Genomic DNA, 13,148 nt, shown 5'->3' with positions numbered 1-13,148 from the left:
GCATTATGAGGGCTGGGTCTTTCTTCGGAAATTCAATTAAATGGCGACTGATGAGTCAGGCTTAGCCACATGCCCGAGTCATGTGATTACAGAGGGTAGATACTGACAGGCTGATTAAAGCCCCCCATCTTTCTTTTAAAGTTTGTGTGTGAGTGTGGTAACCCCCTTGGTACCTGACCTGAGAGATGGTTGGCAGCAGGCACAGAATGGTAGATGAATGTGTTCGTGTCAAGCAGTCACACTCTAATGGTCACAAGCCCCTGACAGGGGATCAAGCCCCTTTGCTTTCCGTTGCCATAATGATGCAGTCTCTCTAATCTAAGGATCCTCTGGGATGGAGCTTGAGCTCTCGGCCTGTGATTTAGAGGGCCATAGCCTGTCTTATCTGAACGTTTTTCAAAGCTAAAAAAGAGCAAGCTAGTGAGCCTTAGTAGTTTAAAGGGGACTAGTTCTGTCGCTTGGCTTTCAAGATGGTACTTCAGACTGGGAGACACAGGGGACCAACAGAGTTCCATAATGATAAAGTTTTCAAGTATTTCTGTCCTCTGTCCTTTTCTACTTGATGTATTCATGTTAGCAATTTTGAGTAATAATCTGTTTACTTACTCTGTTTGGACTACCCTCTTCTAAAACTATGAAAGTCATCTTTTTCACATGTCAGAGATTCAATTTTAGCCAAAGTTTTTACCCAATGCTCACTATCTGGACAGACTACAGTAAATTAACTTCTTCAGAATGTGGAAATGGCATCTAGCTGTTTCTCAGTAGATAGCAGAACGCTGCATACTGACTATCGTAGAGCATCTGTGTTTACTGTGGATGAAAGACGCACCAGGACATTGTACATCTCAGGCAAGACGAAGGAGATTCACAAAGGCAACCTTGCTTTGTGGAGCCCAAGCAGTTAGCAGACGATTTGTGAACACATCCCCCTGAGGAAAAAGGCCTTGACCCCGTGCCTGTTTTGAGAGCAGAAAAAGCAACTGTTTCCGTCTTCTCCTCGCATTCCCTGTCTCATACCCCCCTCCCCACACCACTACTCCCTCTTCTTCCCTCTCATCCTTTCAAGAGCGAAGTGTCAAAAAACATGGCATCTTACAGCGCTCGCTACAACTCTGAAGAAGAGAAGAGGGGAAAAAAGCTGTACCACCCAGTCGGGCTGATTGAAGGCATCTCAGACGCCTTAGGTGTACGACATTCCTCCTCCTCCTTCCTTCACTGACGCCTTTATAAACAAGTTTCAAATGCCCCTGATCTAGTTTGACAAACTTTCTCCAAAGAGCATTTGAAGAGGGGATGAGAAAGTGACACCCCCACATGTGTTTTATTTTTTTTATTTTTTTTTGGGCGCCGGCAGAATCAGGTCTCCACTTACTCTTCTGCTTTTCAATCATTGACATATCTCTCTCTATTTCTCACACTTTCTTTTGCTTTTTCCTTTCTGCTCTGACAGGTCTCCTGTGGTCCCCCCAATTGCACAAGAAATGGTGGTAAATCAAGAAAAAAGACACAGTAGAAAGACACAGAATACATAACAGAGCTTTATCAAGGATACAGTGTATAAATGTAGCTATAAAGTGCAGCAATAAGGAGAGGCAATTTTTTATTTTTAATGGTGCTGAGAATGATCATCCAAAGTGAAGCGCTGACATCTTAAAGGTGTTGCATACGACTTTCAGACTAGATATCGCACTGGAGCACCAGCGTCTCAAACAAAAACAAACGGACGAGTGCTACGGCCCACCAGGCTCTCTGACAAACGCTTTACCTCAGTTCATAAAAGCACTTCAACATGAGTCACAACTCTGGTTTGGTGGAAATATACCCTTAATTCACCAATGTTTGCCACTGACAGGCTCAAATTGTTATTTTAAGTGTCTGACAACATTATGAGAAGGATTCCTGCCATGGTAGACCATTTGTTAAAGAGTAAGATCCTTGTTGTTGAACCAGAAACAGCAGTTATATCGAAACAGTAACTTAATTTAGCAGATAATCGTAAAACACACTTCATTCAAACTCGCCAGGAACAAAATAAGACTTACCAAAGTATTTTTTGTTAGGCTTTCCACAGTTCAGACAACAATAACCAATATTAATGTTGTAAATGTTTTATATGTATCCTTTAACAAAAAGGGTTTTATTGATTCCACTATTTCAATCCCAAAGCATGGATACATAATGTAACATCCAGTATGATGTTGGTGTCTGTATTGTGTTGTATCAATATTTATGCACTTTAAGCCATACTGTAATTGAATCATATTTTTAATCAAGGCCATCATCATAGCCGCTTCTCTTTGATTTATACCAAGAGAAGGTCTAATGTGGTTTGACTGCGCCAAGTAACGTTGTGGGAATTTTCTGCTTAATTGTTTGATGACTAAAACAAACAAAAGCTAGCCTCGGGATGTTGTTAACCACCGACACGTACACACACACACACAAGCCCGCTTTCAGAGGAGGAACATTGTCACCCTGCTCCAGGTTTGATTAACACACCAGAACAGACAGTGACTAAACATGAGTAGTGACATCAAAGCAAATAGCCAGTCATCTGTCTGTCAAAGGTTCTCTTTGTACAGTATTTCTATGTGTTGTGTGTTGATGAGCAGAAACCTCCTGTGTGTATTTTTTAACCAAGTAACGTGAAAGCTAAAAAAAAAAAAAAAGTGAGGAAAACACATTATTTTAAGAAGCAAACCATAAAATAAATATAAATAACAAAATCAAAATGTAGCAACAAAGAGTGATGTGAGACCTTCTGGAAGATATACACGTACATTGTAAACAATATTAAAAAAGTGCAATTTAAAGGTGTGAATGATTATGAAGGCTATACTATTATTGTTAGTGTCAATAGCCAGTGCCTCAAACCCTCTAAATACTTGGTTCAATAGAGACTGAGGACGGTCTGTTGCTGTTCAAGCACCTACTTTGCATTTAGAAATCCCCATGCAATTGGTAGACTAATTTGTCTGGTATCATCTGACTAGTGACTGATATGCTACAGTTTCTAGTCCAAAGAATAAGGACTCTAAATACTTTTATGCTTACCAGAAGATAAACATCTTTCTTTTTGTCCCTTTTCCTCTGGCACAAGAAGAAGGTTGTGGGGTTAGAAAAGCTCTCTCTTCTTTTTTTTAAGCACCCCAAAAAAAAACATGTTTTCAAATGTCTAATGTGCATTACAACCTCACATGTCTTACACTAATCAGTTACTTCATACAATACAATTTTAAAATGTGTCACTTAGTATTATTGTCTCTTTAAAGACAAATGCCGTCATACAAAAGGGAACGCCTTTCATAGACAGAGCCATATTTGTGAATAATAGTGTCATGCCAGAGATGTGGTAATTATTTTCCAGTAATGACTAATAGCTCATTTTGTATAAAAAGACCATAGAAGATGAAAAATGGATTGCAATTTTCTTACTCAATTACAGTAGGTGATGAATAGGTCATTAGGGTTTTATTTGACTAAGACTGGGAACCCCTCTAGCTGTAGGAAATCTGTTCCAACATGCACATGAATAAGCTGAACTTTTGATCCTCTGAAAGTACTGTGTTCAAATGAAAACAACCACTCTCTTCGTGATCAACTGTGATGTGTATGCAGAAGTACACACAGAGACACACAAACACACAGGCTTTCACTTTGTTCTGCTTACTATAGATTTTATCATAAAAATGTACACACACAGTACAACAGAGTACATCTAAGCCTCACACTGTTTTTATGAGACTGTGCGCATGGCTAAATGTTTTTAAATGTTTATGTGGTTTATTTCATCAGCTGCGCTTGTGTGCAAGGCGGGACACACTATCTTCTTTCATCCAGATTTATGTTATCTCTGTTATCCTGTCACTCTATATAATGATGTTTTTTCCCCAAGGTATCTCTCTTAACAAAAAAGTTAGGACACAAATCTAAATGTTTTAATTACCTAGAACTAAATGTGTTGCTCATGATACCTGTTATTAAATAATATTTCATCCTTCAAGCAGATGTTTTCATTAATTTCATATAAGGAAATAAAAACTGATTCACTAGAGAGTTACAAGTCTATAGTGGTAGATATATGACATCTGGTTATCTATGTGTTTCCAGACTAAGATCAAAGTTCTGGAGGCCAAGCACCAGGAGGAGAAACTGAAGATGCAGCAGAGACACGATGCAGATGTGGAGAAAGTAAGAACCAAAGCTGTTTTTTTTTATACTCTGCCAGCAGCAGCTATCTTTGTGGATAGCGCAATCTAATTTTCTGGCTCCAGTTTGTAGTGTATGAGAATGGGCATGTCAATGTCACTAAATACAGGATTTCTAATAATAGTTTTTTTCCACATACTAAATTGTGTAGTGCCTGCTTTTGACAAATGACAGAAAGTTGGAAAACAGTAAATCAAAATCACAATATAGCCAAGTGCAATATCCAAATCGCAGAAGCTGCAATTTTTTGGTAATGGTAAAAATATGTGACAAGAAAGCATTATAAAGAAGTACTATAGTGCTGCAGAGATGCCCTGGCCTACCGATCGTATTCTCCAGATGTAAGAAAATATTTGTTTGGTTCAGACCCCAACAAATGTCATATATCATGATTTCAATAGTTTTTTTCACTGAAAATGAAAATTGCAATGCAATAATGTTTTTTCCAGTGGCCCAGTTGGTTGTGCTCTTGCTTTATAGCAAGAAGGCTTTAACTCAACCCACTAAATGTAAATCATATCACAATCGCAGTATCTGTCAAAATAATTGCAATGTGATTTGTGCAGCCCTAGCTTTAAGTTTTTTGTTCATTCATATTTTTTACTTTTGTCTATGAAATCAACTCTTACAATCATAAATGATTGTAAATGCCCAGCAGACCTAGTCTTATATCGATTCAGTTGGCTTACCACAGATATAGTCTATATAGTCTTTAGTGCATGCCCAGACATTGAACTGCCTGTCGTATGACTGTGTCTTTGCAAACAGTTTTCTATTGGAGTAAGACATCTAGTCAGAGTGTGCAAAGGGAAGGGCGTGGTCCGACCATGGCTGAATCACAGTCTGAAAGTATACTGCTTTTCTTTGGTTGTGATTGGCATGAAATATTTACTCATCAGTCACTACATCTCATCAGGAAACCCTGATTTCAAGCATATAAAACAAACTGAGCCGGTACTGGTAGAATATCCACTGTATAAGTGAAAATAGTTTATGCATATATTGCGAAATAACACATAAAAAGAGTTTCAGATGAGTTGATAATTTCTTCTGGGCAACTGGACTGGCAGGTCTGTTAACTTGAGTGCTCATGAAAACTAGTTAACCTGAATTAGATGCCCATCATTGACTCTTGATTCCATTTGGTGGCTAATGAAAAGGAAAATAGCCGAGTCTGTTCTCTTCTCATCGCCCCATCCCGCAAACGCTCAGCTCTTCAAAGCTCTCCGTCAGCTGATGAAAATAGCAGTAAAGCTGGTTCATTTCACACTAGGTGCCCATCAGTTAGCCTGCAGATCAAGCACCTGGGATCTGTCACGTCCTCAGTATGACTTTCCTTTGCTGCCACAGAAGCTTTTAATAAAACAGAGAAAACACTCCAATTTTCTCTCCACTTTAAGATGCCCATTGCTTCTTTGTGCTTGACAAGAGACAGGATGACAGCTAGCTCTCTCTCTGCCTCTCTTTAATTACATACAGATTGCGAGTTATGTCCGATTTAATTTCCTCAGAATTTTACCCAGTATTCCCTCTAATGGCTTCAAAGGGGAGTGATTCAGGGGTGCAGTCTGACGAGCCTGATGGAAGGAAGGCAAGCAAGGTTTTTACTTTTAATTAGTCTCCTTATGAATAATGCATAGGCTGCTGAAAGGCTACTGGTCATTGTCCTCCCTGCTTGAAATGGAGAGGGTAATGAGAGAACAGGCCTGAGTGTTGTATGCTAATGGTTGTGGATCAGTACTGTGTGTAGTTCTGAAATATTTAATAACCTCAGGTGTAGAAGCACATGTTTACATTTTTTAACAGGCATGAGTAGACCACAACGTACACTATAAAACAATAGATGGTCTTAATAATTGGATATTTTTTTTAAATGCCATTGGGATGAAGTTACATTTGTGTTTTTGTTTTTGTTTCTCAAGTTTACTCATGTTATAACTCCAGATTTTGTAGGTGTTTTCTTCCCCCGTTCAGTTACTCCATTCACTAATAATTTTGGTTAAAGTCATGGACAGCCAGCCTAGATTCCCCCTGCATTAGGATGTCTTATAAAAGCCTAAAATGGGCACCCTAAAAGCTGTCATTTCCCACCGTCTAGTGCACTCTCGCTGGACCTGACACTGTGTCATCGCCTTGCTTGGTACGCCCATGGCAAAATGGAAAAAATTGGGTATCCCTAAATGTTCTGTGAACTTTGCTCCAGCCGCCCCATCCTCCTTTCATCTCCCCCATCCCATTCACGCAGAGGATGACAGGCCTGGAAACTAAGTGCACTTGGAGAGAACAGAATGCTAGAAAGATAAAAAATAAAAATAAAAAAAGTCTTATGGGCTTTGGGACAGTTCTTGACGGAGAAATGAGCACTCTTACTTTCGGCCTTTTCAGACAGAAAATCATAGCATCATCTGTTCTTGGACTAGTCTGTTTTGTTGAGGTCTAGATTAACATTTTAAGTAGATGATTTCACTGTGAGAGTTGAATTCGGTACGGTAATATTAGGACACTTGGCTCTGGAATCATCATACCGATACAGTACATAAAACCCTGCATTGTATCATAATTTTTCAAGAAACTAAGTGGGCCCTTGTGAATTTGTTAGAATCTGTTAGAAAACAGGCAGCAAACACACCCTCAGACCATCTGCATAATGTACATAAATATGCACATTATGCTGTGGAGCCAAAACACCTTCTTCCTCTACGTGGAAAGTGCTAGACTTTCGTTTTATAGCGGAGCTCCAACTCTCCATAGCCTAATTTAGCTAATTACTAACAGATGGCAGCAGCAAGCAGATGCAGTTACCTTATCACACCTCAGCACAGGTGGTTCACTCAGAAGCCATTTCACTTTTGCCCATAGTCTCCTTAGGATTAGATAGGCATGAGGAAGGTGAAGTCTTGTCAGGACATACAGTGAATTATGTATACAAAATGGTCCGTGTCCCTATAAATAAAATCTATTGTCTGTAAAATCTACACAATCTTTGTATCTACCGACGTAACTAAAGTTGTTGTTTGTTGTTCACCTAAACACATTGTGTATATATTTGAGGCCAATCAGTGCTGAATACATTTCCTTGCTCATGAAATATTTTGCAAAGACGTGTTTCCCTTCTTCCCTGCCTTGTTTGTGCTTCACTGCGTTTCTTGGCACGTTACACCCGCCTGTAGATGTGACGAGTAACAAGTAAAAATGTGACACTTTTGGCACGAATATGTATGGCATCACCAATGTATGAATATGTGCTCTCATGTGTGTTTAACAAAGCAGGGCACACATGTAAAAACATTGCTCTATGGGGCTACTAGTGGTCACAAACTCTGCAAGGTACCTTCGAGAGGGATTGCAGGTTCCAGTATTTGAGTTCCCCTTTGTTTATATTTGGTTCACGACTGGTACCTTTTTTAATCTATCCTCTGTCACTAAGTATATTGAGCAAAACTTTAAAACTTTACAAAGAAACCTATGGATAGCTTTGATTGCTAAAGACACTTTAACAAGAACCATCATAATGTAACCATTTTCTCAGCAGTGAAAAAAAAAAACTTAAATAATCTCGAGTATGTGTTTAAAATCAAGCTCCCTCTCCCTCCTTAGATTCTGGACCGAAAGAATGGCGAGATTGAGGAGATGAAGACTATGTACAGGGCCAAGCAGAAGGAATCAGAGGAGCTGATCCATAAGCTGGAGAAGAAAGGTGAGAGGTTGCAGGATTGCAGGGTTAACTGGAAGGATGTTTATACTAGTGTCTCTGAACACTCTGCGTAAAAAGCCCAAAAAGATACAGTTCCACCAGAGATTGCACTGGTGTAGAGTGACGTTCTCCAGCTGTGCAGCTCAATCTAAAGTTTAATCGCATAATGTGTGCCTTTTTCTTCATGCTTAATTTCCTCTTCCCTATTTCTCTCTCACTCCTCTCCTCTCCACTCTTTCGTCCGTTTCTAAAAGCATTTGATGAGAAGCATGTAAACTTGGCAAAGAGAAGCGCTACTACTATTTGATAGAAGCAATATCTTTATTGACATTGATTTACTGACAGCGCAATGAGCGTGTGTGTGTATGTGTGTATGTGTGTGTGTGTGTGTATGTGTGTGTGTGTGCGTCCGTCCATCTTCGTACATACCCTAAGGCAAGGCCTGACAGCTCTTTGTGTGTGTGTGTGTGTGTGTGCTCTCCCACAGCTCAAAGTGTGCTGCGGGAATCCCAGGTCATCTGTGAGAGCAAAGAGAAGCAGATTGCTGAGCTGAAGAAGATGTTGGATCAGAGCGCCGACTCCCTGAAAAACGAGTGGGAGAAGAAGGTATGAGGAAAAGTTGAAGGGCTTGGATATTCTGCAGCCCAGCCCCCTGTAAGCAGCCCTGAGCCAGAGGAAGACTGTTTGATAGCATGAGACCAGCAGACTTTGCTGCAAGCAGGCAGACTCTGCTATACTGCTATAAAAAATGGTATTCTTTCTTGCTGTGCTTAAGTTAGTGTGGATTTTTTTTTTTTTTTGTGATGAAAAATTAATGCTCTCTGCCCTGGGTAAATTGTGTGTTCAACTCTAGCTAACAGAGCTATTGGGGCTCAATAAGATCCTAATGAAATTTCTACTCTTCTCTCCTGGGTCACTTAGCGTGTGATGAGCAATCTTGTGGAACAATTTTTCACAGATGTAGTAATAATAATAAAAAAAAAAAACACTTTGCCGTATAAATTAGGTTTATTCCACTTGTATAAGCAGGACATTACATGCCCAAAGAACTAGATTTTGTATAACGACAAATTATAAAGAAAGTTGCGTCATTCCGTGTGCACCGAGGTGTGCTCCGGCTGCGTCTTTTTTGTCCGTCTGGATGTAATCTACACGTGTACCAATTTTCATGCATATCGGTGAAACTTGCCCCAGGGGCGGCAGTTTAGGTGGTGCCGTTGAGCCGCTTTGCCACATCCATGTGCGAGACCCATATGACACTACTGCTGAATTTTGTGCCGCATTTTATGACCTTGTTGCAGCCGCCAAAAATGCAATTCATTTGGAGCAAAAATAATAATTCCTTCAGATATAATAGCAGCGGTCGTGATCTGTGACTGATATGTGGTTTTTCTGTGCTCTTCCAGCTGCATGCTGCTGTGACAGAGATGGAGCAGGAGAAGTTTGAATTACAGAAGAAACACACTGAGAACATCCAGGAGCTGCTGGAGGACACTAACATCCGGCTGGCCAAGATGGAGGCTGAATATAATGCACGGTCGCAGGCAACTGTGAGTACAGGAACAGGCGTTTTGTTGGTGTGTGTGCTTGTGTTTTGGATTTAGATATTGATCAAGCTGAAGCAATCTTAAGTTTTGCCAGCACATTGTATTATTTACAGCCATTGTATCGCGGTTGACTCCAAATGACATCAAGCTGTAATAGTCTGAACATTTTTTAACTTTCCCCAGACCTCATGTAACACGATTTAACTTGGATTGGTATGCTCATATTTATTCCATCCATCTGTGATCATCAGGGAATGAGCATGACTTCAGACTGTGCATTTGCTGTTTAGGAGATTCATGTTAAACAGCAGCAGGAGATTCAAGTGTTCAGACACTTAATGTGGGCAGATTATGTTCTATACCCAACACCAGACACACTGGAACAAACAGGATGCTGGCTGACAAGATGGCTATATTTGTGCATAAAACTCTGGCCTTGTTTAGCTCTAAGGAAAGTGTATACATCAGTCATACCTCTAATTACAAAACAGTGACCCCCCGTCCCTCAAATGAAGGTAGACATCCTGTAACCTCTGAGCGAGAATGACTCTCGTATTATCTTTTATAAAGGTCTTTGATCCCAGTGTGTATTAAGTCTTACACGTGGTAGTGGTTGTGCTCGTACACACACACACACACACACACACACACACACACACACACACACACACACACACACACCCCCCTCCCAAAGCAACAGTTTCTTTGATGTCGTATGAAAGGACGTTGCTTTTAAGGGGGATCGTGCACATTTCATTAGTGGGGACCATCAACACCACAGGCCAGGCAAATGCACTGCTTCATAAATAGGATTGTTATCACATGAGGATTCATACGCTGTCATAAACACACACATATTGCTTCTGGCCTTAATCTGTCAGCAGACTCGCATTTAAGAGGCATCAAACACTGGACAGTGCAGCGGCCGGTGTTAAGGCCCCTCTTTTAGTCAAGGCCCCAGAGAATGAAAAGAGCCCTCTGTCACTGTAAATGAGTTGCTCTCCTGCTGTGAGTTTGGGCTGACCTACACACACACACACACACACACACACACACACACACACACACACACACACACACACACACACACATGCACGCACACCTTGTGTTAGATGTTTCAAAGTGGAATTTATCTTAGGTGAGTTATTACAGCACCTGTGTGTTGTGGTTGGTGTCTCTAAGCGAATCAATGTTTTCTTGTTTTCTTTTATTTTGAAAAGGTCTTTCTTATGTGCATAAAACCTTCAAGGTATCAGTCACAGTACCTGGGTTTATTCAATATGCAGACATGTTGTGCTTGTAGAATATTCAGTTCTCCTCCTTTGACCCAGTTGCTTGGAGCTTCAGTAGCTTTGAGCATGTGGATTGTTCAGGAAATGATACTCTTTCAGGCCACTACTACTCCCCTCCTTACTATGAGGGGGAGATGTAGCTGCTTAATCAAAGTTCAAACCCAGGACACAATGTGAAAAGTTCACTCAGTTCACATGAAAAGTATGCTAGCCAAGACAAACTCAGATTGATGATTCATGTTCATTCGAATGCCGCGCGCTGGATCTGGTTTAATAACAGTGAAATGAAGAATGTTCATCTGCCCATCGCTACCTGGTTGGATTTCTATCAAACGTAGATCAAAGATCTCACAAGGGGCTTACGGATATGTCAGATGTTGTTATTTTTGGATGTTATCTATGCACAGGGCAGAGCAGATAGAGTAACTGAGTCGGTATTTGAAAATAAAGACAAGCCGGTATCTGCCTAGGTATTGCACAAGCCAACTGTTGACTGTAGTCCATGCACGTCCATATCTAAATGACTGATAATGGACATGTGAATAATATTGTCTAGTGATTACAGATGAACTAATGTCCCTTTGTAGCTAGTAGCAAGTATTTTGTTATCTTTTCTTCCTAGGAGTGTGTGCAACATATCTGAAATTAGCTCAGATCTTTTCTTTTTGCTGGACCGCAGCAAGCGGTCTACAAAGGCGATAGTGATGTGAAGTTACACCACTGGTGTGGAGTGTGGAGTTCCCCCATCAGCTGTTGCTCTCAGAATGAATAGGTGTGAATAAGCCTCGCAGTTGATGGAGGCGATTCTAGTCACAGCTAAGCTTTATAATAACCTTGTGAATCATGTGTTCATGGATAAGCAGGATTTCTTCTGCAACAATGGATTTAAAAGGACTATCTTGTGATTATTGACAGGACAGGCTTCTCTCTTGCCTGTGTGTCCGCTTGTCTGTCGTTCTCTGTTTAGATGCAACTGACAAATATGTGGAATAAGTACGTAGGCTGCTCTCTGTCTGGAAAGCCCAATTGGTTAACATGGGTACCAACAGGAAGCAAATAACGCTTCGCAGCACCTCTGCCTCCAAACTGATCTCTGTGCACTGAGAGGCGTAAGGGATAGCGAACAGTTAAAGCACCCCAAATAACAATCTCTCTGACTAAACAGTCATAGAAAAAGATAAAAACTATCGAAATGAATGAAAGAGCAGGGCAAGTTAAAAGATAATTAGAATAGTTAGAATTAGTTCTCTTTCTAATCAAACATCTTAAGATATGAGCTGAAAGTATCGTTCTCATGTGATCTACTCCAGTACTACTTATGAGCAAATATGAGTGGGACCACGACAGAAAATTAAGGATAAGCATTTAATATCCAGGAATTCACATTATACTTATACCATATACTAGGTTTTGACCTAGTATATGTGCCTGAACACTTTAAATGGTTTCTAACACATAATTATGTTATATGGTGGCATCAGCTTTAGAAAACCTTATCCATGCACCCTCAGTCATAGCCACAGGGGTAAACAAGCATGCAGGAGTGTTTGTTTGACACCTGTTTCACAAGTACTCACTCTTCTCTTGTCTTCCTTTTTTTATGTCTTCTGTCAGACTTTCTCCTCCACTTGCTGCTCGTCCGCTAACACTAGAGTCTTAAACACAACATGCATGCATACACAGAGTCTGACAAGCCTCAAGAGATGAGTGATGCACGCTGTCTTCCAGTTGCTGGCTTTAGTTCTGTAAAAGATCATCCATTACTTTTTTTTTTTGTTAAAAATTACATTACATTTTTTTTCCATCTTCAAAGACTTTATCGCTTCTAAATCTGACGGGGAGCAGAGCTCATAATGTAGCTTATGTAGTCTGCTCTTCACACCTTGTAATTCTCTTTCTAAAACACCTAATTAGGGGACGTAATTTGCTCCCTCTGAATGTGTCCAGGTGTGCCCAGTCCAGCCTCAGTATGGAGAGGTGCTTCTTCTCATCTCCTGCCAGAGAGCTAAGTGTCAGCACGCGTCCCAGCACAACACAGGCCCCTTGTTCCTTTTCTTAGCACCCTACACTGCTAACACAAAGACAAAAATCTCTCTCACCAGCCTTGCCGGGCGTTGCTCTCGTACTGTTTTCAAACACACCGCTCCCTCCTTTCCTGTCATTCCACCTCCTGTCATCACCAGCCTCTGTCATCGTCTAGATGGACTAGCATGCTCCATCTTTAATCAGCGCCCCGTCATCGCCTTTATCAGCCTGCCCACACTGCATTCCGTGCTGTCACAAGCGAACACACACACACACACACAAAGACAGACATGCACATGCTGGGGGACCGTATGCAGACAGGGGACGTTTCTTTTCATCCAGTTGGTGCTGGAAGAAGCTGTCTGCATCAGCCTGACT

The 13,148-nt window shown here is 40.8% G+C and overlaps 1 protein-coding gene across 5 annotated transcripts in view; it reads left to right on the top strand.

The window, feature by feature from the left end:
- The window catches only part of cep112 (centrosomal protein 112), a 112,980-nt gene that overhangs the window by 15,357 nt on the left and 84,475 nt on the right, over positions 1–13,148 (top strand). For all 5 annotated transcript variants that reach the window (XR_007882067.1, XM_051388853.1, XM_051388851.1 and 2 more), the window contains 4 exons: positions 4,114–4,194; positions 7,810–7,909; positions 8,394–8,512; positions 9,313–9,456. Coding sequence is in view for 4 of the 5 variants with exons in the window: in XM_051388853.1 (XP_051244813.1) it covers positions 4,114–4,194; positions 7,810–7,909; positions 8,394–8,512; positions 9,313–9,456 (444 nt within the window). In the remaining variant the exon portion in view is untranslated. The remainder of the gene's footprint in view (positions 1–4,113; positions 4,195–7,809; positions 7,910–8,393; positions 8,513–9,312; positions 9,457–13,148) is intronic.

The sequence above is a fragment of the Dicentrarchus labrax genome, unplaced genomic scaffold, assembly GCF_905237075.1.
Source record: "Dicentrarchus labrax unplaced genomic scaffold, dlabrax2021, whole genome shotgun sequence".
Classification (NCBI taxonomy): domain Eukaryota; kingdom Metazoa; phylum Chordata; class Actinopteri; family Moronidae; genus Dicentrarchus; species Dicentrarchus labrax.
This window is presented reverse-complemented; position numbering and strand designations above follow the sequence as displayed.